Source organism: Apteryx mantelli, chromosome 3 (assembly GCF_036417845.1).
Source record: "Apteryx mantelli isolate bAptMan1 chromosome 3, bAptMan1.hap1, whole genome shotgun sequence".
Taxonomy (NCBI): domain Eukaryota; kingdom Metazoa; phylum Chordata; class Aves; order Apterygiformes; family Apterygidae; genus Apteryx; species Apteryx mantelli.
Window position 1 is genome coordinate 67,252,848 of NC_089980.1, and position 26,385 is coordinate 67,279,232.

The following is a 26,385-nucleotide window of genomic DNA, read 5'->3' on the forward strand; positions in this document are numbered from 1 at the left end:
GCTGCTGAAGGGAGCTGATCTACAAAAAGCCCTACAAAATAGTAATATGCCTCACTGCATGGTCAAAGAAATACACGTGTATGTACAACTCAAGGAAGAGGGGGATGAAGATGGGATTGCAGTTACTGGTTTACATCAGCTGCAGTAGAGAGATGCTCTGGCTGTAGTTTCACAAGTATTTCTGCTTGTGTCAGTGAAACTGAAGCAGTTCCTGCCCTTCTGCTGCCACCTGCGTTGCTGTGGTAGAAGTGTTTGGGCAGCTGCGCAGGTAGCAGGATGGGGGAATTGACCCGGATTAAAATTAAACCGCTCTTTTTGAGTCACCTGTAACTCCGGGGAGTTCCCCAGTCCAGTTCACCCCCAAGAAGTTGAGCCGGCTGAAATGAGAGGCTGACACTAGAATAGGAATGAGCCGACAGGGGTTAAGATGAAGGTGCTGGAAAAAGAAATACTCATGTATCTGTATTGTTAACAGTAAAATACAGTATTAGCTTGGTCTTTTTCAAATTTAATTTTTCTTTATTTCTACTTTAACCAAGAGGTCTTTTCTAATCTCTCCTATATAAAAGACAAGAATTTTCTAGTTACTGCCCCTGTTTACAGTCTTTATGCTGCTTGCTAAAGTACACGTTGTACATCTTCTGCTTTGTATATTCCCGTTTGTTCTGTAGTATGTTCTGAAATATTATGGCAGAGCTGTGAGGGGCTGAGAGAGCTGAGGGGAGAAGGCAGCAGGGTAATTTTCCCATTGCTCCTTGTTTTGAAAGGCTAGAGAAGACCCCAAATTCTTATATCAAGAGGCACTCTAGTTCCTTGAGGGTCATAGTCACTAGCTTTGCCTCCATTCCTGGGGTGCAAGAGACTGTGCTGCACAGAAGCAGACTGGCTGCTCATTTGCCTGTGCTGTTTGGAGGATACAGGAAGCCTCTGGCTTACTTTCTGCTGAGTTACCCTGTAGTCGCCTATCCTATCAGTTATTTTTCAGAAGTTGTTCTTCTGTCTTTGTCTTGCAGGAAGACACCAAATTCTGGAAGTTCTCTGGGCTGAGTTTGTGCTGTATGGGTGGTAGATAGTGACCTGGATCAATATAGGCATGTGGCAAACTCTTGGAATCAATGACCGATTTCTACTCTTCTGCAAGGCAGAATTATACAAGTTCTGTGGAAAAGGAAGGCTGTAGTATATCTTATTTAATGATGGTGGAATAAGCCACTAGTATTAATGTGTTAATGTCTTGCACATGTTGAAAGCTGTATGCATGGGCAGGTTCTCAACTGACAGAGAAGAGCTGTCAGTGAAAACATAGCGTATTTATCAATGCCTCTTGTGACTTCATTTTTTCCCCCTTAGTTTTCATGTGAATACAGATACGGAGAATCATTGACTCTGATGTGAATACCAAATGCACATTTGTTTTTCCAAGTACATATATAGGGTTATATTCTTTTACACTGGGCCTTTTGGGAAGAATGTTGCCTTACCATTGGGAAACCCTAGTTTTGCTCCTGGCTCTGCCAATGTCTCCCTGTGTTAAATTTGTGCAACTCTCTTATAATATGCCAATTTATCCATGCCTAAACAACTATTACAGTACTTTATCTGCTGCATGGGAGTGCTGTGAAGCATGCTAAACCCACTTATTCTGAAACAAACAAAAACAAATCTGAAGAGTCTTAGCCTACAGGTATAAATATGAATTAAATATGTTATGTTTTTATTATGCTTGTTATAGCCACAAGTTCTCTTACTTCTTCCAGAAATTTTGTATGGTGCTTTATCCAGCTGTTATGCAAGCCTATCTTGAGAAGTGATCTTTGATGCCACTATTTAGGTATCTCTAAGAAAAACTGAATTATATCCAAGCCTGAAATAATGCAGTATAGTAAACTACATAATTTATTTGACATCTGTTCTGTTTCTCAGCTCTGTTTCTTCTCTATTTTTGTACCTTTGTTCCACTCTAAGCATTTCTTATTTTTTTGAAGGGGCCACTTCTAATCAAGTGTTCAAGAAAGATCCTAACATTAACATCTGAATGAGACACTGCCTGGCAATATAAGTACATTTCACTTACTCTCTTATTTCAGCAGACAGATCAGTCATAGCACTCTTTTCTTTAAACTCCAGATGAGCCTTTTTTATGTTCTTTATCAGTAGTAGGCCTTCTGAGAGATTTTGGTAAAAGTCCATCATTGCAATCTGATGTATTCAGGTCTGCTCTTCTTCAGCTGACAGTGAATAATTGTTACCAGCTTTCCTAGAAGATCACTTTTAAATGCGGATTTTTAGTAGGTGGCAGACAGAGTGGTATCAGCTTGTCAGTAACCTCTCTGAAATAATTCAATAGCAGGATGTCAGAAGTGTCTTAGCTCTTCCCTGGCTATTTCGATATAATTCTGATGAGGTGATCCCTCTCTTCTTAACAAACTGCCAGCCTGACACTGTGCCTCTTGGCTCCCAGTTCTCTAAGTGGATTAAGTGTAACTGACTTTTGTAGGGGTAGGACCATGTCTAAGTGTGTTGTATGAGCTTATAAACATATATTAGCTGTAAACGTTTGTAATAGCCATAAAAACCTTCTGGATAACATCAAATGTGGGCAGCATCATTTGGGCAGCAATCAGATGATATTTGCTGCCTCAGGTTTCTTGCACCAAACACAGTTCTTCTGCTTCTGAGGACAGAGGCTTTCAGCCTGAAAAAGCCTTCTGTATATTAATCAAACCATGTCTTGAGGGTCAATATGGTGATGCTATTCATAAAATGTTCTCTTGGTCTGTGCCTAAACTGTATGGAATGGTTCTATCTCCTGACCCAAGCCAGCAGTTTTATTTTCATCTGAGAAGTATCTGTCAAATTCATGTTCCATACGCAGGTAAAAGACAGAAGAAAAACAAAATAGATCAAACATTCTATGTAAATGGAGAAGATGAAAATTACCACTTTTTATAGTTTGAAAAAAATACTGCATTATAATTAGAGGAATAACTTTCTGAATTTTAAGTTACACATTTTTCATCTAGTTTTTCTTTCTTTTTCTTCTTTAATTTCTGCTGTTTTACTTATTAGAAGATATTACTATGATTTTTTTAATGTAGTGGAATTCCATGCAACTTTCCAGTCCTGACACAGGATGATAAATAAGGTTTATAGGTCCAGTTAGTTTGGATGAACTTGTACACTGTTCCAAAGCTTTTCCAGATGTCTCCATCAGAGTTGTGTGAATAATTAATTTCTTTGTTTCCTGGCAGTTCCAAACAATAAAAAAGAATTATTTTAGCTTACTACGAAATCACATTTTTAAGCTTTTTGAGAGATAATAACTGTTTCAGGTGAAATGAAACATTTTATTTAATAGAAAAGAATACATTTAATTAAGATTTTGAATATTTTAGTCACACACAGAATCACACATAGGATAGCTGGGATTGGAAGGTGCAGCTGGAGATCATCTGGTCCACCCCCCCCCTCCGCTTGAGCAGGGTCAGCTAGAGCAGGTTGTCCAGGGCCATGTCACTTATTTAAAATCAGAACAAAAGAAGTTTGCAAAAAAGGGCCTAGATTTAATAGATGTTTAGATATCTTTCACAATCTTGAGGAGGAATAGATGCCAGGCAGAGTGCTGAAACCTGATAAGAAAGCTGATAGGAATGCTATGTGTCCCCTGATAGCACCTACCTAGACTGTTTGATTATTTTTTTATTTTGTGGAAGTCGACAAGTTTTCTAGAACGTTTTAAATTTGTCAGCCTGTCACTTTCCCGTGTAAAATGTTCTCTGTGAGGACTTCCAACCAGCTCTAGCTTCAGCGTATGTCTCAGAGGCAATATAGGAGCTTGAGTACAAGGAGGTGATTCTCCAAGTGCGATACCTGTGTTTTGTATAAATGCATATGGCTGGTGCATGCAACATGAGTTGGTGGTGCATACAACTTGATTTTCCTAAGGTTGTGTGAAGCTTGGCAGATGCTGAAATTTGCTGTGGTTTTGTTATCCATTGAAGAAGAGTGTGCAACAAGAGGGGCTTAAGTGAATGATGTGTTTTCTGGGAACATGTGGCTTGCTAACTTATTAGGTTTCCCTGGACAAGAAAATGAATATAAATGGTCAGCTGCATTCCAGTGTCTTGCTTTCCCTGTAATGTATTCCTCTGCTCTGTCATATGGTGACACTCCCACACAGCTGCTAAAATGCTCTTGTTGTTGTAGTGGTTAAAGGAAATTGCTGCCATTAATTTTGCTGTCTTTTTTCTCTTTGATGTGTCATTACAATTTCTTGGATAATTTTTCGGAGATTGGGTTCTGTTCAAAACCAGTTGTGTAGGGGTGGAAAGAACAGGACCAGAAATAAACATATGAGCCCTACTTATATATGCTTATGTTTCTGTTTTGATAGTGGTACAAGCCAATGCAATGAATAAGAAGCTATTTGTATATGTACATAGTTTGTGTTACTCACACAGATGAGCAATAGACAAAAGTAGGACTTCTCCAAAAATGAACTGTCTGAAGAAATAAAATGGATGCAGGTGCCTTAGTCTAGCTAGTTTTATTTCCTAATGACTATAAAGAATGACCAGACCATGAACTCTGAGGTTATGCTTCATTTCTTGGGTACAGCACGTTATGTTCTGAGCAGTTTCTATTTGTAGTCTTGAAGCAGTTTTAATCTTCAAGTTCACTATAGGCTTGACAGTTTTTCCTTCTTTTACTTGGGTTGCAAAATAATCCACTTTACTGCTAGTTCCAGATGCTGTTGGAATGAATGTTAATTGTTTCAGCAGTAAGTACAGTAGGTCCTGGGATGGAATAGACTGTGGAGCAGAAAACTTAGTGTTTTATTCACTGGGTTTTATGAATGATGGGGAAGGATAAGGAAAAACTCCTAATTCTAACAAGTGAAAGTTGTTATAGTCAAAAATGTGTTAAATTCCAAACTGACTTTTCTCATGCTTCCAGGTGTAGATGAAGTGGAAATGATGAAAATTTAAATAGTAGTAGAGTTAAAAAATTCCTAGAAATAATCAAAAATATAAAACCAGGAGTTTAGAGACATTTAGAAACTGTCAAACAATAGGGTTAGCAATCATTAATTTCAGCAGCTAATTGCTTCTGTAATATCAGTAATGGTGGTTTTAAAGAATGGCTGAAGTTGATCATTGAGTCTGTTACCTTGTAAAGTAAAATTAACCAAATTGTATCTCTTACCCCAAATGTTCTTAAATGTGTAATGATAATCTTTAGGTCTTTTCTATAGCTCCTCTAATCAATGGATCTCAAGACTGAACAAAGGAGATATTTTTATCTCTAATGTAAGTGGGGAAACTGAGGTAAAAGCGAGCCATCTGTGGCAGAGTAGGTCTCCAGATACATTTTAATCTGGAGTTTCATTCACTTGCCACCCCTGTCTTGTCACCCGGATGACATTAGGGCGTGCAAGACATCTGCACTGCCTCTGTCTACCCTGAGGTTTTTCAAAGTCCTCTTACAGTTAATCCAGCAAGGGCCAGTCTCCTGAAACAGTAGCAAACACCACGTGTGCAATGCTTATCCAAGCCTGCTTTCAGCAAGCCTGCGCCACACCATGGGAAATCATACATTGCTACGCCTACTGGTACTGTTTAAGTACCAGCCAACCCAAAGCACCTTACTGCAAGCATGCACTGTAGGTGCAGCCTATAAAAGAGGGGCAAAGCAACTAGGAAGTGTTGCAGGCTGATTTTTGGTTTTAAAATTCTCCCCTGAAAACTATATTTTGAAGCATCCATTTGAAATCTCACAGGGACATACCAGAGTCATCCAAAAAGCTGTGAAAGGGTCTACTTCAGTATCCTTCCCTTTTTTCCCCCTCCAGTGACTATATGCTTTCTTAAACAACTGATGAACGATTGCTTAAAGACAGCTTTTGCTCAAATGATTGTTCTTAACACCTACAAAACCATCACTTATTTACATTGATTTAGATTGTTATTGGAACACAAGACTTGTATTTTAGTAAGGTGATCACCTGAATGCTAAAAGCCTTACTCTCTCTTGGCAGCAGCCGAATATACAAAAAAATCCATGTCATGCCGGACTTGAACTTAAAACTCATGGCTGGTTTACGTAAAGGGTTCTGCCAGTGGCAGATTTTAAGCGGTTGCTACTCCCTGGCTGCCCATTGCTATCCTTTCATGCTCTTCTTGCCGTGTTATTTCAAGCAGTTAGATGAACAGTTAAATCAACAGAATAGACCAGGAGAGTAGCAGCCCTGGTGGGGAGAGAAGAGAGAAGAACGAGGTGGAGAGGACAGCTTGTATTTATGTGCATGTCTTTTGTGTTCATAAAAGTCAGGCAAGAATGCATGATCAGTACCACTAATGATTTTAGCTGGATCTGCTATTGATGGAAAACAGTTTGCATAACAGTGACCTCTCAAAAATTATAAATTCACGTAAACTCAACCCTACTTGCAACTGGCCTGAATATTGGTAAAAATTTAGAGTAATGGAAATAGGTGTTGCTGAGACAATAAAACAAAATTAGATATGATACTTTACCCTGTGTATTTTAGGCTGCAAGTAATAAATTTTGCACAGTATCCTCCTTCACCTCTGTAGTGAAAGATTCAGAGAACTTACTTGAAATGGAAAGCCTGAACATAGAGCTGACAGTCTGCTCCTACACTTAAAATCATTGGGAACAGCTTCAGGTATCTCACTCTCTGTATGCAGGCAGTGCCTTGTACATTTTATTGGCAAGCCTGACCTCCCTGAGAAAAAACATAGCTCTCAGTGATTAAGGCACCGTAAAGGAGCTTCTTACTTTTGTCAAAGTCTAGCCTGAGTCTCTGACATCTGGATTGCAGTCCAGGGATGAATGATAATTAACATGCTTTAAACAATGACTGGTGCAGTGCTACAGGAAATTGTCATTTAATAATGAAAGTCATTTTGCTGTGCTCTTTTGAGATGCTTGTTTCTTGCAGAGAAAATATATGTACACATCCCTTTTTGCTTTATAAAAACAGTGTAATAAACTTTCACTAGCAAACTGGCAGGCAGCCTTCATATATTGAGTGTGTTTAAAACCAGGAAAGAATCAATGCTTATTTAGTTCATTGCATCCAGGTTTTCTGCTCACATTTTAAACAATTTTCCCCCAGCTCTAATTTGGCGAGGCTTTCTTTTCTTTTCTCTTTGAGACAAATTTAGTTGCTTCTGGCTGTCTCCTTTTTATTGATTTGCAAGAAACAGAGTTGGCACTTGATTTCAAAGAGACTTCTGCATCCCAAAGGTTTTGTGGCTGAAAGGTTTAGAGAGTGTGCTAAGAGCCTGCCATATCTCCATCCTAATCCTGGCTCCTCCTGGACGAGGCACTTAACCTCTCTGTGCTCTATCTGTAAAATGCATTTAATAATACTTAATGGCTTTACTGCCCTTTGAAAATGTAAAGTGCTATGTGAGTGCCGATTACATTTATTATGTTCCCTGATGAAAGGCCTCAACATATTTGTGTCAACTGGTACTGGTAATGCACTTTCTGGAATATTCTTTTGTTAACCAAGCAAAACAGTTGCAAAATAAAAACTGGGTTTTAGTCAAGTCAGACATACTGACACATGCAATGAAAATCAGGAAATTAAAACACTTGGCTTCATAGGGTATGTCGGTGCTGCATTTCAGCCATAGGCTGGAGCTACATTTCAATACAAGCTGTTTTCTCTCCAAACCCTTTCTGTGCAAGGGAGAGACAGTGGGGGAGAAACCTTCAGCTTCGGACACGTGGCCTGGCCATCCATCAGCTTGGGGCAGATTTTCCCAGGCAATCAAATCCTATAGACTAATTCACTCAGGGTTGCTGTTCGGCCAGAGTTTACTACCCGCTGAATCCACAAGAGCACTCCCAAGCTGGGAGCTGGCGCCCGGGGTGGGGGTTCAGGCACCACCACTGGGCTGGTGCGGGGCGCATCTCCCCAGGAGCAACGCCAACCATTGTAGTGCTGCGTTGGGGACCTCTGACATTTTTCTGAGGCAAGACAGCAGTATTTCATGTAAATGTTGCAAGGGTTTGTCTGGGGAAGATAATGTATGTCTGACCAGTGGCGATTATCTGTCATTACCACTTAAGTGCTTTTGTGGCCCTAAATCCAGGTTTTGGAGTATTGGCCAAGTGTTGGCCTTGAGTAAGTTAAGTCCTACTTGGATAACTTCTTTACAAGCTTGCTTAGGCACAGGAAATTTGATGTAAGACAGTATTTATTACATGTGATGTACGCAGGGTAGGTTTGTGCATCATAGTTTAGAGTGCAGTGCATCAGAAGAAGGAAGGAGAGATTCCTTCCCTGAATGAGGCATTAGCTGTTTGAACCAGGAGTGTCTTCAGGTGCTTTTTCTTCTCTTAATCCAGAAAAGATATGGACCAGACAGGCCTAAAAAAATATGTGCTTCTTGTGAAAGTAAGAAGTATTGATCAAATTGGTAATACTTTACAAATTTCTACAACTGAAAAAATATTTGAAACAGTTCTCATTCAGCTGACAAACACATTTTGGAACTGTCACAGTGCAGCTTTTAGGTGGACACATAATTGACCAGCTCCTAAAAATGGGATTTGAAATAAAAGCAACAAATGTGACCCCCTGCAACATCCATAACTGAGATTATGTTTATGGCTGTAAATGGTAACTGTTATTTGTCAGAAAGAGGCTTACAACTGGTAGGGCTTATAATGGTAAATATGAAATAATTTTTTTTTTTTTAAATAACTAACAGTAATTAAGAGCTGATGTTCTTCTCTCTGATCTCATCTCCTTTCATTTCTGACAGACTGTTTAGGCTTAGAGGAGAGAGTTTATAAGTTTGGATTTGTATTCTGCTGTATTATAATCACACAGGCAGTGAAAAGAGAGAGAGAACTCTGAAAGAAAGAGTAGACAGTGTTTAGAGTCTCTTACAATTGTGCCACTTGCTCTGTGTCAGCCTTTCAGACTTTTCTCTCAGGGACGTAGCAAATTGTAGTTAATTTTTTTTCTGACCCCACTTACAGAAACAAAAGCACAGCTGTCTCTTTAAAAATTGAAAGAATGAGAATATATAATTATTAAGCAAAATATTTGGATCCAAAATACTAGATTTTAGAAGTTATTGATCTTCAGTCCTCAAAATAGGACTTGATTTAAAACATTGGAGTTGTGTCAGCAATTAGGCCAATATGTCCATTTCATTCTTCAAATGTGCTGAGGGGGGAGAGGTTAAAAGTAAGTATTTCCAATTATTTTGGTGTAAAGATCTGTGGAAAAAAGAAGGAACAAGCAGCATTGCAGAAATAGCCCTGGGAATACTGACATTCCTGGAATATGGAATATAGTGTTGGTGATTCCCTGACTGACCTGTCCTTGGGCTCTGGTTTGCCCTGCTGCTGCTGTTGGGTACAGACAAGTCTATAAGCAAGGTGTAAGCTTTAGCTACTTAGCTGGACTAAGAGGTTAATTAACCAGGCTTAGGGCATGATCAGTCCAAGTGACCCATGCAAATTTGGACAGAAACCTTGTCTTATGCCCAAAGATCAATGTGGTGGCCCCTCTCTGCTCAGAATGGAGAGGTGGACACTTACCCCCCAGCTGCGCATCTTCCCTGCTGCAGCCAGCACAGGTTTCATGTCTTGGTCAAACCGGCTTCTCACAGTGATGACTGAGCTATTGGTCCTTTCCTGGTGGATTAGGTTAGGAGAAACAGATGCTGTTTTTCCTCTTGCAGGCTGTTTCTTGGGAGGGGAATTTGCTGTAGGAATTATTTCTCTGTTTTCCTGTTTCATCTATTTAGACATTTTGTGTCTGCATAAACCTATCTTAATTTGGTTGTTTTATTGAATGGTTGCTAGCTATTATGTAGCAGCACTAACCACTACTTTCCCACTGTCTTTGCCAACCTAATTAGAGTTTTGTTCCAAATGTGGCCTAGTACAAGACTGTTGCATAGCTGAGATACTGTATTGGATTGTAAATAACAGCCTTTTCCCATGATTGCTGCTACTTTTGAAAACTTTGCAATAAGATAGAAGAAGATAGTTGTTAATGTATGCAATTTTAAGATACATGATGTAGAATGTTCTAATTTTCCATGACATTTCTGTATAGTATACATTATGTATTTTTTTATTATAGAAGATACTATAAAAATTCCTATTGCTATCAGATTAGAGATTTTAGGCAAGCAGACAGATCATTTTAAAAATGATAACCTTTGAGGTCTGATAGGTGTGCTTACTCTGTTCAAGTTATCTGAAAAAAAAGGAGTGAATACTGGTGATAAAAATTGCTGATAAGAAATCAACTAAGGTGATGAAGACATATGACGGACTGAAACACTGCACAGTCCTAGTCTCAACTCCTCTGAAAGAATATAATTGAACTGGAAAATGCTTAGAGAAGGACTATATGGATGTTCAAAGGTGAAAGAGATAATTTTCATCTGAGGAATGACTGAAAATATATACTAAAACTGTTCTGTTTGGAAAAGAAAAGATTGACAGAGATGTGATAGAAATCAATAAAATCATGAGGGAGATGACAACTTAGGGAATGATGGTATCATCCAATAAAATGATTAGGGACATCAAAAGACTGTAAGAGATTTTTCAGAACAAACAACAGGAGACGATTATTTTCACAGTGTTAACTTAAGGTATGAAACTTCTGCCAGAGTGTATTGCTGCCAGAGTATATGAAAAATCTGAAGTGGATGAAAAATCTACCGGGGTTCAAAAAGCAGCTGGACAAACTTGGAGGAAAAAGGTTAAGGAACATTAAGTACAGAAAGACCATCTCTGGCTACAGAAGTCCCTGAGCTGCAAATCGCTGGAGCCTGAGAAAGCTGTTTTGCCATAAGCATCCGATATGCTGGATGGGCTTTTGGTATTGCTTTTTAATCTTTTTACTACTTTTGTTTCATTTTCCTTTAAAGCAGCTGGAGAGCAAGAATCATCCTTTCTGGCACAATGTTGCTTGTTGCTTTGCAAAAATGGGCTAAAATTTATACTTTAGGTACCATCATGGTAATTAAGACGTATGCTATAAACATATAGATAGGATTGTAATTGCATCAGATGAAAAAAGAAGATCACTTTATGATTTGTTGGTGGAAGAAAAATAGTCTGAGGAATAGCCACTTTATACCTGCATCTTAAGAGTTTTAGTAGAAGCTGTGAAATGATGGTAATTAAATGATCCTCAGATGATAGTGACAGTGGTAGAATAATTTTTTGTTCGTAGGATTAAATCTGCAATGACACTTGGGTGTTGGGTCTCAGAGAATGTTAATTATTAAAAAATTGTATTTGATGAAATAGAAAGCTACTTATTAGGTCAAAAGTCATTGTTACAAACTTACTAGTTTCAAAATATTTGGTAAAATATGGCATATATCTGTGTCTGTATATCTGTATCTATGTATATATTTGGCAGTTGTCTCAGAGTATTGCATACTTCACAATGTATGTGAGAGTAGCAATACATGAAAGCCAGCTGAGCTTTATATCCTTCCATACAGTAACCAAACAACTTAGTGCATAAACCTTTTCTGTGTTGTTGTCAAGGATATATATTCTACCTAATAGTCTTTCCAGCAAGCCTTGTATTCTTTCATGGTGACCCTTCCCTTTGGGCAATGGTCCAGACTCCCAGTTTACAAAGGGGCTTGCTCATTCCTATTGTGCATGGTTATGGCCTTTCTTTTGCAGGATGGTAGGGTCATACAATTTTGGATTCTCAAGATTTATTTCACCTCTGTAAAATAAATCTTGCTTGCCAGAGTAGGGATTCTTATAGCTTTTCCTCCATGGATCTGCTGCTGCTTCAAGGTGTCTTATTGTCTGACAGAGAGAGAGAGCTGTATCATATTGTCACTGATGTGGCGCATACTGCTGCTTTATGCTGGAAGGGTTTATATTAAAAGACTTAATCAGTTTAGTTTAAACATTACTGTTTTGTGTTCTACGCTAAGAACATAAATTTAATTGCCACCTACCCTTAGCTGACTTATATGCATGTTCTGGCTTTTCAGAAGTTCAGATTTTCATATTTGTACAAGAGCTTTTGGAACAATCACTGTGTCCTTTATTAACAGTCACTCAAAAATACCATTAACTTATCTCTGTATGAAATACGGATGGTGTGGCCATGCCTTTTAAACTACAAGTACCTCACTCCTGGCAGGTGTATGGTGCATGGTGGCATAAGGGCAGTCTAGGTCTTGTGATTTTTGGCCACACAAGGATTTTGATAAGTCTTATAAGGTCAGTCTGTTACGTGGAGTAAGGTGTAGGTTACATCCATAAGCAGCAATTAATTTATCAACAGTGAAGTGAGGGTGTTTCTTTTCCTTTAGAGCACAATAACTGAAAATTTAGAATCCAAAAATACTTTTTCTTTCAAAACTTGCCAACATTAAGAAAACACTGATGCGGTGCACTGCATTAAAATGCAGCATGTTCTGAGTGATTAAGTGACTAATGATTTATTCATTATTTAATTTAACCTCCTGTAGCATTATTCTGAATTAACTTGCTTGGACAAGAACATGTCTTAAAAATAATAATTAAATCTTGATTAACATTTCCAATCATGGCAAACTCATGGAATTATAGTATGCTGCTTGGCTAATAACTATCATTGTGGTTAACAATTGCCCTTCATTTATAGTCTGACTTGGTGCAGGTTTAACTTCCAGCATGGGCTCTTCTAAGCTATGCCATAGTCATTGTAATGATATTTTCTCTTTCTTGTTTAGATATTTACAAATTGCAGTAATGTAACCCCTTCAACGTATTTGGCTTCAAAAAGAGTAAATAAATCCTGGGTATTCTTCACTACAGAGTGTGTTTTTCAATGCTGTAGTCATTTTGATGTTTCTCCATCATTCTCTCCAATTTGTCATCCTCCTTCTTGAAGGGTGGTTACCAGATTCGGGTAACACAAAGGTAATTTAACTTTCTTACTCTCTTGAAGTTTCCCTGGATTTTTATAAAGAAGCGCATTATCTTTATAGATGCAGCTTCCCACTGAAAGCTTTTTCTCCATCATTTCCAAGGCCTTTTCAGAGCTACTGCTGTTACATCTTGTATATATGGCTAATGTTCATTATTTTAAATGTATGTCTTTGTATTTTTTATCATGAAGCTAGCCAGTGATCTAGGTTGTTTCCATTATTAACCTGCTTTTTGCATTATTTTCTACATGCCATCTGAATTATGATTTGATTTCGTCCATGACATTCTTTAAAAAAAATTATGTAGGATGAAGAAGTGAGCTGTATGGGGTTCCTTTAGAAACATGTCAGTTCAATGAGGATTATCACTACCATCTTGCCATTGCATACTGAGACCTGTCATTTAAAATATTCTAATTCACTTAATCTGTTGCAGGTTGATTTTTTTTGTATTCCAGTTTTATTATCAGATGTCATGAATTGTCAAATCAAATGTCTCACAGAAGCCTGTTTCATCAAAACTAATACTTTTATCAACTAAATTTCTAATATCATCTAAAAAGCCATCGAGTTAATTTGATAAGGTTTTCTATGAATTACAGTTCATGTTCATTATTATATTACAGCCTTTTGAACCTGTATTAATCAAGGTTGTGTTAACTGTTCTGCTTTATAACCCAAAGTAGATGTCAGGCTGTGAGATTATTTAATCTTTTAAAATACTGACACACTGTTAAACTGAATTACACGAAGAAAGGGATCCTGTTTTGCATACCGAAAAAAAGTTCAAAAATTTTTTGAACCCTGTGAGATTTGTTAATTCCTGCTTGGTTTCTGCTATAGCACACAATTACTGTCCTCCCCGGCAAAGGTAGCAACATTTCAATGTGTGTTGATGTTATTCCTATATGTTTTGTTTTATGTTTTGCAAAACTCTGGGGAGAAAAGACTACTGAAAAGTAAGAAGTCATTGAATGTGCACTGAGTTTGAAAAGAAACCTGTGGCTTTCTTTGTTCTTGCATTTATGTTGAATCTAGACTTGAGAAATGGCTCTGGCTTTACAGCACTACCAAACATTTTGGCACCCAGAGCATTGTAGAATGAGCAGAGTTTTACAGTAAAGTGAATTAGCACAATTGCAACAAACTCCGTTTTTCTGCAGCAAAGAAAACGTTCCATGGTAGAACAGTGTGCAATCATGTGAAATGATGGCAATATAACTGACTTTTAATGCCCTGAATCCAAATGTCAAATACCACACAGGGACTGTGGTACCACACAGGGAACTGGTGGGGTGCTTGTCAGTCATAAATTAAAACTCCATCTTGTGATGTGTTGTCATAAGAAAATATAACAATACTTAATAGGAAACATAGTGTTTATTGTTTGTTCTCCATATATGTGGATAGCAGTTTATTTTTGCCAGTTTCATTCTTGAATGTTGCAATTAGTGCTTTATTATTAACAACGTTGCTGGTTTAAGTTTCAGCTCTATTGTTTCAGGCTGTTTGGTGACTCAGGCAAATACCATTCCATCTGTGTGAAGTCTGAAAGTCATCTTTGCATTTGATAATAAAGGAAAAATGCAGGGGAAAAAAGAAAACTATTTTTTTACGATAGCTACCACTTTCAGAAAAAGAGCAGGTAATGCAGCTGTCTACATCCACTCTTGGTGGTTGATACATGAGCTTTATTTCAGATATGTCAAAGCCATTTCATTTTTTGAATGATTCTTAATGAATGGACTGATTAGCTCTCAAATATTTTCATTAAAAAAAATTATTGCTGTTTTACAGAACAGATGCCATAGAAATATTTTCTAATTTTTCTGTGAACTCTTTTTGTTCTTTCTCTTTGTTATTTCAAAAATGCATTTTATAGCACAACAATTATCTTTAGAAACACATGCTTTACCCCCGCCCTGCCCCCTGATAGTACTCCAGAATATGTCAGGTTTATTATTTGAAATTGAATCTAGTGAGAACATTGCACAAAAGCAAAATCAGTGCCATTTACCAGGCTGGTAAGGTAGTTTACCCTGTAAATTGTATCCTGAAGACTAATATGAATTAATTGCAACTTAAAAAAAATATTAAACTGTGGCAAAGATCAATAATATGTTTCAGACATCCATACCACTGCTATGTAACAATTAGTAAAGGATAATAATATTTGTTTTGAAGGAACTTCTGCATGTTTTATTCTTAACAAGTTCATGAAACTAAAGAAACCTTATAAGTCTAATAAACTGTGTTATGTAATCCCAAGGACTGAAACTTTGGACTGAAAGTAGTGTTCATGAAAAGTGAGATTCTCAGTGAGACAATGGTATCATTTGTTCCATGAAACGAACACAGGAAAGACCAGCTTTCTTTACGCTTTCTTGTCTACCTTCATCATTATTCTCATATTTGTATTTAAGTTTTGCTGTAAGCCATGCCCTCATTTTGGATCCATTCTTTCTAGTGTTGTTTAAACATACAATGAAAGAGGGTAGCTTCTTCCTTCAGATGCTGTAATCCAATATAAATACAAGCAAATGACTCATCAATGAGTTCTAACTGTGCTGTGATCAGCATTTGCTTGCTAATTTATTTGAAATGCTGTATTAGGCCCTCTTTAATCCAGATGTGGCACTTGCAATAGGCTGAATGTTCCTGAGCCTGTAAAACTCTATTCCACCAGAAAACTATTCTGGGATTAGCTGATTAGAGCTATCATTGCATTTTATAGGAGTTGTTTCCATCGTGTCCCAGGCAACCCAGGATTGGAGCAGGTTGCTGCTCCTTTCTGCAGTGTGCCTGGTTTCCCAGGCCATGAGCCACAGGCACGGGGAGGGAGATGCTCTGCTGTGTCTTGCCCTGCTCTGGATGCAGCCAGGGCACAGCCAGGACCCTGGAAAGTGATGATTGCTCTGTAGGATGGAGCCACACTGCACCTAAAATTAAACAAAACTCACCCAGAGAATGCAGAGAGGACGAATGTCGGGTTTTATTGCTTTTTATTTTTGGTTATCCAGCTCAAATGCAGTTTTTTACCTGATTCTCTTAATAATTTTGTTCCACTTGCAAAACTGGAGTATGTTTACTCTGTCTCCTATTTATTCTTTCAGGATTCGTGGATTTAACACTCCATGATCAGGTCCATCTACTGGAATGTGCCTGGTTAGAGATACTGATGATTGGCTTAGTCTGGCGCTCCATGGAACACCCAGGAAAGCTTTTATTTGCACCTAACCTATTACTGGACAGGTCAGTCTGCATACTGTTGTTAATTATTTAAGTTCATTTGTTTCTACTGCAACCAGAGTAATTTTTAGCTTATAGTCATCTCGCTAATATTGCAGTTTGACAGTATGTCGTAAGTTAAGCAGGATTGACCTAGTTGTGACTAGAAGAGGTTCTTTTAAACCCTAGACATGCTCCAGAATGTGATTCTGGTAATTTAGTAGACACGTAAAACTTTTGAAAGTCATCTGCTGCTGGAAGTACTTTCTTTCAAAGACAGCAGAAAGCTCCTCTTATAATATGTACAGTTTGTTGCAAAACTAAGAAGGATAAACTCCTGAATCCTAATCACTTTATTTCAGATAATTATTTCTGCTTACCTAAATCCTCTCATGTAGACTAAGTTAAAATTGGTTGATCCAAGCAGCCAGCCAAAATTATGGGACAAAATCCCGATGGAGTCTAGGCTGTAAACTTGCTCATTTGCGGAGAAGACATAAGGTTCTCTTTTCCCAAACACCATAATCAAATGTGTAAAACTTACGTGCTTGCTGTCCTAAGACTTTTCTAGCCAGCCTTGCTAAGAAGCTGTAGGTGTTTCTAAATGAGAGATGGAAAAATATGTGCCTGTCATACAACAATATCTTGGATTTTAGCTGGCAGTCTTTTCATGAATAAAAGCAGGAAGATAGATTGATAGTCTTTAAACATGTGTTCTAGCTATCTTAATGCATACACAAGTGCTCTTTTTTTCAGTCATGAAAAATTTCTGCCCTGAGACAGAGTGTTAAAGGAGAATAAACAGTGAGCTAGGGGTTTGACAAAAGACTGTGGCAAATCTAGTGACAAAGTGGTAAAGATATAGTTATCCTAGCTGTTGGTAGCGCTCCTCTGTTGAAGGTTGCCACCCACATAACAGAGCTGGCAGAAGGGAGTTTGTGTGTGGACGTTAGTCACTTCCATGCAGAGTTGGGCATCTTGGTGTAAACTGAGGATGAAGGAAGAGCTGAGCTAAGGTGCTAGAATATGTGGTGAAGCAGCCAACACCTGGACGTGCACCCTGCTCTCTCGACCCTGCTTCTGGAGGGACAGGAAACCATAGCAGAGTTTGGGAACAAAGTCAGAGGTGGTGCCTTCAACTCCTTCAGCCATTTGTTAGGTTAAGCAGACAAAACTCTTATTAACAGAAAAGCTGATTCTCTTCTACTATTGATAACATCAACATTATAGTAAGTAATAAAACAATTGGACTTTTAAATTTCTTTTAAATCTACTATCACTGCTTCATTAAGCTCCAAAAATGTATGACAAAATGTCTCATGGGTTACTAACAATGTTCTATTGCTACGTGTTTTGAGCAGCTTTGCTCTGTTAACTGTGGGAAACTGAGCTTTCATTTCTGTACATGTGCAGTGCTAAACCTCTGATTTTTTTATCTATTTGCAAAAAAATAAAGTTTACACTTATAATTTATATTTCATTAAAATATAAATGCCTAACAGTATAATATGTAACATTTCATAGGAATAAAAATTAGATGTATTTATTGCCTTAGTAAAAACCCTGTTCTATCTGTGGAAGCACATGATCTGTGTGCCATGGAACAAGATATGTATAAAACACATTCTCATTTTGTGCAGTGAAAATACCTGCAGGTATGGCCACCTTAGACTGGGCAAAAAGTCAAGAAAACATTACTGTTTTAAAATAATTTCTTAGTTCGCTTGAGAAGTAAAATTTACTACTGTAGGAAAGCAAAAACAATATATTATTGAAAACTGCACTATAAATTGTAATCTAGCTTCCAAAGACCCAACCATTCCACATTTCATAATGCAGATTGTAAGAAAAAATTGAAAACTGAAGAGCAGAGCCAGAGTACTGTTTATCTTCCTCTTAGCTAAGAGAAAGAACTGGGGAAAAGATGTGAAACTTCTTCCTCAACAAGTAAAAATTCCCATACTCCGAATAAAATGGAGGAGGAGTAGATGATTCGTGTGGTTTCAGCCAACTCTCTGCTGGATTAAGGAAAACAGTTGTGTGCAACTGGAACCATACATTATTTTAGAGATGAAAAATCAATTAACTTTATAACAAGCTTTTTGTTTTCTGACTTTCAAACAAGACTTTCTAAAAATGTAGATATATGTTCTCATTTTCAAATAACATAATACATCTTGTATTTCTAAGGCATCATATACTTGCTTCGCTCTACTTGGTGGGGATATTTGCTGAAACTGAAATACTAAAAGTACTTGACATTGGGGAGAACTGATATGTTAATTAACTGTTGATGTACTAATTAATTAGTGCTAACACTATGTGTTAGCAATGTGCTGCCTTGGTTTAGGCAGCTTGCCTTTTGAGAATGTTATAGGGCAAAAGCATATTTGTAAAATTTGAGAAGACAGAACAGAGCACAATTCAAAGTGTGTTTAAGTCAATGGAGTCGTTCAACTGAATCAAATACCTGGACAAATATTGCAAGAAGAATGCAAATGTTGTTTAATGCATTACTGTTGTCGATTTAAATAATGAAATCATCCCATTTAATGGTTAAAATAATGGAAGAGATGGACACAATAATACAATTTTCTTTCATCTATGCTTCTGCCCTTAACTTTCAGCTTGTTTGTTACAGCGTACTCCTTTTCACTGTTTTCATCTTCCTATGAGGGTCCACAGCATTCTGTCCTGAATCCCTATCGCTCTTTCCCTGTTACGTGATGTATGGGGTTAACAGTATTTGCAAATATAAATTTAACTGCTGTCTCTAATCCAGACTCACCAACTACAGACACTAAAACCTTGGTCTGTCTCTAACCTGTGTTTTTCTGGAGTTCAGCTCGAGTTCAATGTCATTAATAGGGAGCTCTTTGCCACACTCTGTCTGCACCTCTACCTCTTTCTGATCATTCCTTGCCAGACATCATCTCTAATTTATACATCTCTTTCATTTTTCACATTCAGGCTTATCTTATATCTGACAGATTCTTTCTGTCTAAAGTCTCAAAGATATAGTCTTTGGTATCCATCTGTATATAAAGCTCAGGTCATTTCAAGTTTCATTAGGACAACTTCATTCCCTCTTCTTGGCTAGAAAAATACAAATACTTGTTCATATCTATCTGAAAAGCATTTAAAATAATGTTCCTACTTTGCCATTTTTTGAGCAACTCTGATTTTTTGTTCTCCCAGTTTATGCCTCCTATTGTGTCATATTAAACGCCAGCTTGTCTTTTCTTTGAAGGTCTTTTAGAGACTCTCTTCCCATTCTGTGAGAGTCTATTTGTTAAATTTTCAAATACCTCTGTGATTTTCCCATGTAACCATTCACACCTGGAAGTCCTTGAAAATATCTGCAAAATAGCCCTTCATGACTCACTTCAAATGCCTTCTTTAAAACTTTGCTTTGCCTATAAAAAAATACAGAACAATTAAGCTGCCAATATGTTGAGACTACTGGCTATTGTACGGATGAATATCATCTCATTATCCCTTTCTATTCCCACTCTGCCTTGTAATTAGATAGGGTGTTCTGTGGGGTAATGCGCATTTTCTTATTCTGTTAATGCAGTACCTAATCACTCAAGTCTTGGTTCAAGATCAGGACCTTTAGCAGTCTGCCCATCACATATAACTAGTTCATTTTACAGTGTACAATTGATGCTATTAAAAAAGCTCAACTGACAATAATTATAGATTAGGAAAAATAGGCATAATCAGCAAAGACATAAACTCAAAGAGCTTGCAATTAATGTGCAGTACCTGATACAATAAAAAAAATCATAAATGCAATACTTATATATGCTGTTTTTGAAAATTAATAACTTGTATGAGGCAAATCTAGAAGTAAAGGCGTAGGTTTACAGTGGGATGAGCCAGATGTTTCCTGTCTGGACGGCTCCCAAGAAACTAGACCTTAAAAATGTCATTAGACCAGGACTGAAATTTTTCAGGACTGACAATAGGCTGTTTATAATTTTGAGGAAAATGTAATGTTTCTTCAGGAATAAGGAAGAGACATATTTCATCATTTTTTTAAAAACTGTTTGTTGCATTGAAATATCACTCTGATCTGCGGTTGCTTAAAGGTTTGGAGTGTCACTCAAAAGTATCTTACCAACCAGATGGTGCTCAAACAAGCAGTGTAAAGAAACTCATGGTTGAAATAGCTGAATTGCTAACTGAGGTGGATAACTTCTCACCTAAAACAGCCTCAGTACCAGCATAATGGAAAATGCAGTGCTGCTTTTTAAAAAAGGTTGGTGAAACTTCAGACAGATAAACCTGATGTCCACCCTAGGAAAACTGGTAGAATATAGTGTAATGAAGAGAATTAGTGGATGCATGGTTAAATATGACATAGTGGTAAATTGTTTCCGTGTGTTTTGTAAAGGGAAGTCATGTGTCAAAAATACATATGAGTTCTCTGAAGAAATTAACAAGCAAATGGACAAGGGAGATCTCATTTGATTTCCAAAAGTATTAAACAAGACTGATAATGAAAGGTTCTTAAGGAGACTAAGGTACTATGGGATAAGAGAGAAAGTCATCAAATAGATTAAGTAAATTGTTAAAGGAAAAGAGAGGAGTAAATGGTCAGTTTTCTCAGGTAAATCATATTTGGAATCCATATAGTGATCTATACTATTCAACCAATATATACATGATCTGGAAAAAGGTATGTAAATTGAATAAAGTTTGCTGATGACTGAAAGTTGTCAAATAAATACAAGTGAGAGCTGCAAAAAGACCTTCACAATATTGAATGACTAGACAACAAAAAATCAGAGAAATTTTGTGTAGACAAAAGGACCTGGTACACATAGGAAGGGAGTAACCCTAACCTTCATAAACTGGATCCTTAGCTGATTGTTCCACCGAGAACAAGATCTCACTGCTAAAGCTATCAGTTCTGTGGAATCAGCAATTCATTGCTCACTAAGAGTTTGAAAGTAAATAGACTATACCTTGCGTCCCAGGAATCATTATGACAGGAAAAAGAAATAATACATAACATCATTATAACACTGTGTAAATCCATGTTTCATCAGTACTTTGAAAACTGTGCCCTTATGATTTTTCCCACTTTTAACAGGAATATTGTAAAACAGATGGGTACCCAGAAGGGTAACATAGGTGTTCAAAGACAAAGATGAGCTTCCATACAAAGAGTAACTCTAGACCAACTATTCTGCCTGTGAAGCTAAATGGTGAAAGGAGAATGAAACAGAGCTAATAAGAATTCTATAAAGTCATGAGCACACTGAGATTTATAGTAATCCACTATTTATATCTCTTCCAATCTAAAAATAGAGGTAATCACATGAAATTAGCAGATGTAATTTCAAAACAAACAAATGATGTTTCTTAATATAGGATACCAGTATTAAGCAAAGACCTATATATTTCACCCAGGGCTAGATAAACCATTGGTACGAGCCAGTATGGTTGTTCTCCTGCTATGTTGTAATGTTATTTTCTTATCAAAATTGAAAAAATGTCTAGCAGCAAACAATCAGTCTAGGAACTTCAAAAAACAGTAAAATATAGTCAGTATTTCCATGTTTATATCAGGATATTTTCTTCTTTTTATGGAGAAATCTGGGTGTCTCGTATTCACATTTTTTGTTTGGAAACTGTTGTTCATTTCCCCTTCCAGTGCTTGATGGAGCTTTTTCATCTCTTTTTCTCATCCAGAAGAAACTGAAGAGTTTTCCCTTTACTGATCTCCATACTGAGCAATGGCAGGAGGCCATGGTTCTGTTTTTTACTGCAGCTAGCATTAATAGCATAAAGACTTACGGCATTCGCTATGAGTGTGCGGCTGAATAATTTATGTTTTTTATGGATATGGTCTGAAAGTTTCCCACCACTTCTGAAAACAGTGTCTTCCCAAGTTTTCTGTGCAGTTAGAACTTTCAGACGTTTTGACAGACAAAAGATTAGATACAATAGAACAGTAACAGAATGAAATCATGGAATGTTTTCCTATTCTCTCACCTTGTAAAATATTCCAAATCCATCAGGACATCATACTTTTAGTCAGTCTGTCTCTTGAGCAAATGAACATTTTTTTTTTTTGGCATTGTGTAATTGTGGGTGCATCAATTACCGTTGACTTATTAGAAAAATGGAAGGAAAATGGTTACAGATGTTTGATTCAGAACACTTTGTTAGTGACTTGCTGCTCTTTATTACCTAGGGAACAAATCCAAAGTTGCAATTCAAAATAAATTTGAAAAAAAAAAAAGTACATTTTATTTTCATCCCATCTTTTATTGCAATATGTTCTTCACTGGAAACCCAACTCAGACAATCATCCTGTCATCAGGTTACTTACATGATAGAACTGAATGCATTAAGCTGTAGAGAACTAATGAATCTCTTGAAATAATTTAATTTCTCTTCACCTTTCCCTTTCTTATTAGATTTTGAGATTAATTATTATGTAGTAGACCCCGGAGAATGAAACATTCATTTCAAGAGGCAGAGTTATGGATCTTAAAAAATATTTATCAGTTCTGTCTGTTGAAAATCAGAATCTCTGCTGGGCCTTGGAGCAAATTTTAAAGACTATTTGATTTTGTAATTCAAAAAAATTAAAGATAAAAGTCAGAAGGATCATTCCACAGTTTGAAGAGATGCTGGGTGATGATGAAAGTGATGAACTGCTAAAAAAATATTTTCATTAAGATCTTCCCAATCTCCAGCTGTTAGAAAAAAGTGTTCCATGTGTGGGTTTGTAGGTATAGACCAGAAGTTTTCAGAAAGAATGAAATCATTTTTGGATTACAGATAGCCCCTGTTTCTTACACAAATGGTAAGATCGTCTATGTAGTCACTCTGATAGTAGAAGCTCAGGTCCCCAGCTCTAAGTGGTCTTGAATGGTGGTGCTGATCTTTCCAAAATGAAACTTTCTTTACCTTTCTGATATAAGGGGAATTTTGAAGTCTTTTGGGTTTTAGGCTGTTTCAGATTGAAGTCAATCAAGTGAAGCCAAAAAAGTTCTTTCTGTTAACCAGTATAAAGTTTTTCAGCCAGTTATATTTGTCATGGTAGATGTCTGCTACAACTTTAATACTCCTAAATGGAGAGCCTTGATAGCAATTTTCTAATAAAAGTTATGAAATGCTAAAAAAAATTAAAAGTAAAGTTTTCTTAGAATTATGATAGCAGAGTTGTAGAGATTTCTCCTATCTGACCTATTTGTGGATCTATTTAGAATCATCTTTTACCCAGGTAAATAAAAAAATTCAAGTACTTTGGTACTTAATTGTTTACGTGTTTCTGACCTAATTCGGAACTGCTGATATGAATATTGTGCTCTCTTTCTTTATCTGCTTAGCAGATGAGCCTATGCTGATCTAGCCAGATTAGACACTCAAGTGTGACTACATGGCTCTGTGGGTGATGCTCAAGGGCAAGGGGGCCCAGGTGGTCAACCCCCAAAGGTGCTGAGGGGGCTTGAAGAGGAGCAGATGGATCCTGCGGGTCAACAACTGGTTGCGTAGCTGGTCTCAACAATGGGGATTTGGCTCTTATGATCATTAGACCATCTTTCAGGATTGAGGATGGCTAGGAAGAGGCAGGACCTACCTTACCAAGTGGGGCAAAAGCATCTTTGCCAACAAGCTGGCCAAGCTGTTGAGGAGAGTTTTAAAATAGGACTGATGAGGGAGGGAGATGACAACTCATAATCAAGTGAGGAAGTGGTGGACCAGGCTGGCAAGCAAAGGACAATGTGGAAAATAGAGACCTCATAATCAACAGAACAGAGCAGAATGGGGCCACCCAAGTGTATGCACACAAATAAGGATGTGCTGAGAAGACAGCATGATGGGGGAAGCTCTCATGGGAAATTAGCAAAGCTAGGTGCCTCTCTGAAGTGCCTGTACACTAATGCATGCAGTATGGGGTAATGCATGCCACATGGGAAGCAGAGAGGAGACATTAGAGGTCTGTGTGCTGTTGCAGGGCTACAGTCTCATCAAGATCACAGGGATGTGGTGGGATAGCTTACACAACTGGAGTGCTTCCGTGGCTGGATAGATGTCCTTTAGGAAGGACAGGCCAGGAAGACAAGGAGAGGGAGTTGTCCTTTATATGAGACAGCAGTGGGAATGCATGGAGCTCTGCCTGGGGGATAGATGATGAACCAGCTGAGAGCTGATGAGTTGTGATTAGTCAGCAGACCAACATGGGTGATGTTGTGGTGGAAGTCTGCTGCAGATTGCCTGTTCAGGGAGAAGTAGATGAGGTCTTCTTCAGACAACTGGAACAAGTCTCATGTTTACAGGCCCTGGTTCTCACAGGGGACTTGAACCACTGTGATATCTGCTGGAAGGGCAGCACAGCAGGGCTCAAGCAATCCAGGAGGTTTCTGGAGTGCATTGATGATAGCTTTCTAACACCGATAATCAAGGAGCTGATGAGGGGGGACATGCTGCCAAACCTGAAACTTACAAACAAGGAAGAACTGGTTGGGGATGTGAAGGTCGGCAACAGCCCTTGCATGGCTAACCATAAGATGGTGGAATTTAGGAGGAGTTTCTGATGGTGGAGTTCCTGAGAGGAGGGAGTAAGGCACATAGCAGGTCATGACCCTGAGCTTCAGGAGAACAGACTTTGACTCCTTAGGGGCCTGCTTGAAAAAACCCTATGGGATTCTCCAGGCCCTGGAGAGAAGAGAGATCTGGAAGAGATGGTTGATATTCAAGGGTCACTTCCTCCCAGCTCAAGAACAGTCCATTCTGACCTGTAGAAAGTCAGGCAGAGGTAGCAGGAGGCCTGCATGGATGAACAAGGAGCTCCTGACTAAACTCATGCATAGAAAGGAAGTATACAGGAGATAGATGGAAGCAATGAGGGCAACAGGAAGGGTTTGTACAAGTGCATCAGCAACAAAAAGAAGACTAGGGAAAACATGGACCCGTTGGTGAATTGGGGAGAAGTCCTCGTGACAAAGAACAAAGAAAAGGCAGAGGCACTGAGTGCTTATTTCACCTCTGTCTTTACTGCTAAGAGTTGCCTTCAGGAATCTCAAGCTTCTGATGCCAGAGCAGAAGTCTGGAGCAATGAAGACTTACTGTTGGTGGAGGAGGATCAGGAACATTTAAACAAACTGGATATACACAAGTCCATGACCTGATGGGATGTGCCTGCGAGTGCTGAGGGAGCTGGCCGATGTCATTGCGAGACCACTCTTGATTATCTTTGAAATACTGTGGTGACTGGGAGAGGTTCCTGAGGACTAGAAGAAAGCAAATGTCACTCCTATCTTCAAGAAGGGCAAGAAGGAGGATCTGGGGAACTACAGGCCTGTCAGTCTCACCTTGATACCTGTATAGCATCTTCATTAATGAAGATGGGACAGAGTGCACGCTCAGCAAATTTTCAGATAATGTAAAACTGGGAGGTGTGACTGATATACCAGATGGTTGTGCTGCCATTCAGAGGGACCTCACCAGGATGGACAAATGGGACAACAGGATTATCATGAAGTTCAACAAAATGAAATACAAATGCCTGCACGTGGGGAGGAATAACCCCAAGCACCAGTAGTACAGACTGGGGACCAACCAGCTGAAGATCAGCTTTGCAAAAGGAACCTGGGGGTCTTGGTGGAAACAAGTTGACCAAGAGCCAGCAATGCGCTCTTGCAGCAAAGAAGGCCAATGGTATCCTGGGCTGCATTAGAAAGAACGTTGCCAGCAGGTCGAGGAAGGTGATCATTTCCCTCTAGTCAACACTGCTGAGGCCACACTGAGAGTGCTGTCTCCAGTTCTGGGCTCCCCAGTACAAGAAAGACATGGATTTACTGGAGATAGTCCAGCAAAGGACCATGAAGATGATTAATGGATTGGAGCATGTCTCATACAAGAAGAGGCTGAGAGAGCTGGGTTAGTTCAGCCTGGAGAAGAGAAGGCTCAGGAAGGATCTTACCAATGTATGTAAATACCTGATGGGAGGGTGTAAAGATGACCAAGACTCTTCTTGCTGGTATCCAGTGAGAGGAAAAGAAGCAAAGGGCACAAACTGAAATACAGGAAAATCCACTTAAACATAAGAAAATATTTTTTTACTGTGAGGGTGGTGAAACACAGTCACACGTTGGCCAGAGAGGTTGTGGAATCTCCATTCTTGGAGATATTCAAAGCCCGACTAGACATGACCCTGAGCAATCTGCTG

General features: G+C 38.2%; 1 protein-coding gene across 1 annotated transcript in view; it reads left to right on the top strand.

The window, feature by feature from the left end:
* The window catches only part of ESR1 (estrogen receptor 1), a 174,868-nt gene that overhangs the window by 131,055 nt on the left and 17,428 nt on the right, over window positions 1–26,385 (top strand). Inside the window, exon 6 of the mRNA XM_067294757.1 lies at window positions 16,076–16,214. Within this exon, the coding sequence (XP_067150858.1) occupies window positions 16,076–16,214 (139 nt within the window). The remainder of the gene's footprint in view (window positions 1–16,075; window positions 16,215–26,385) is intronic.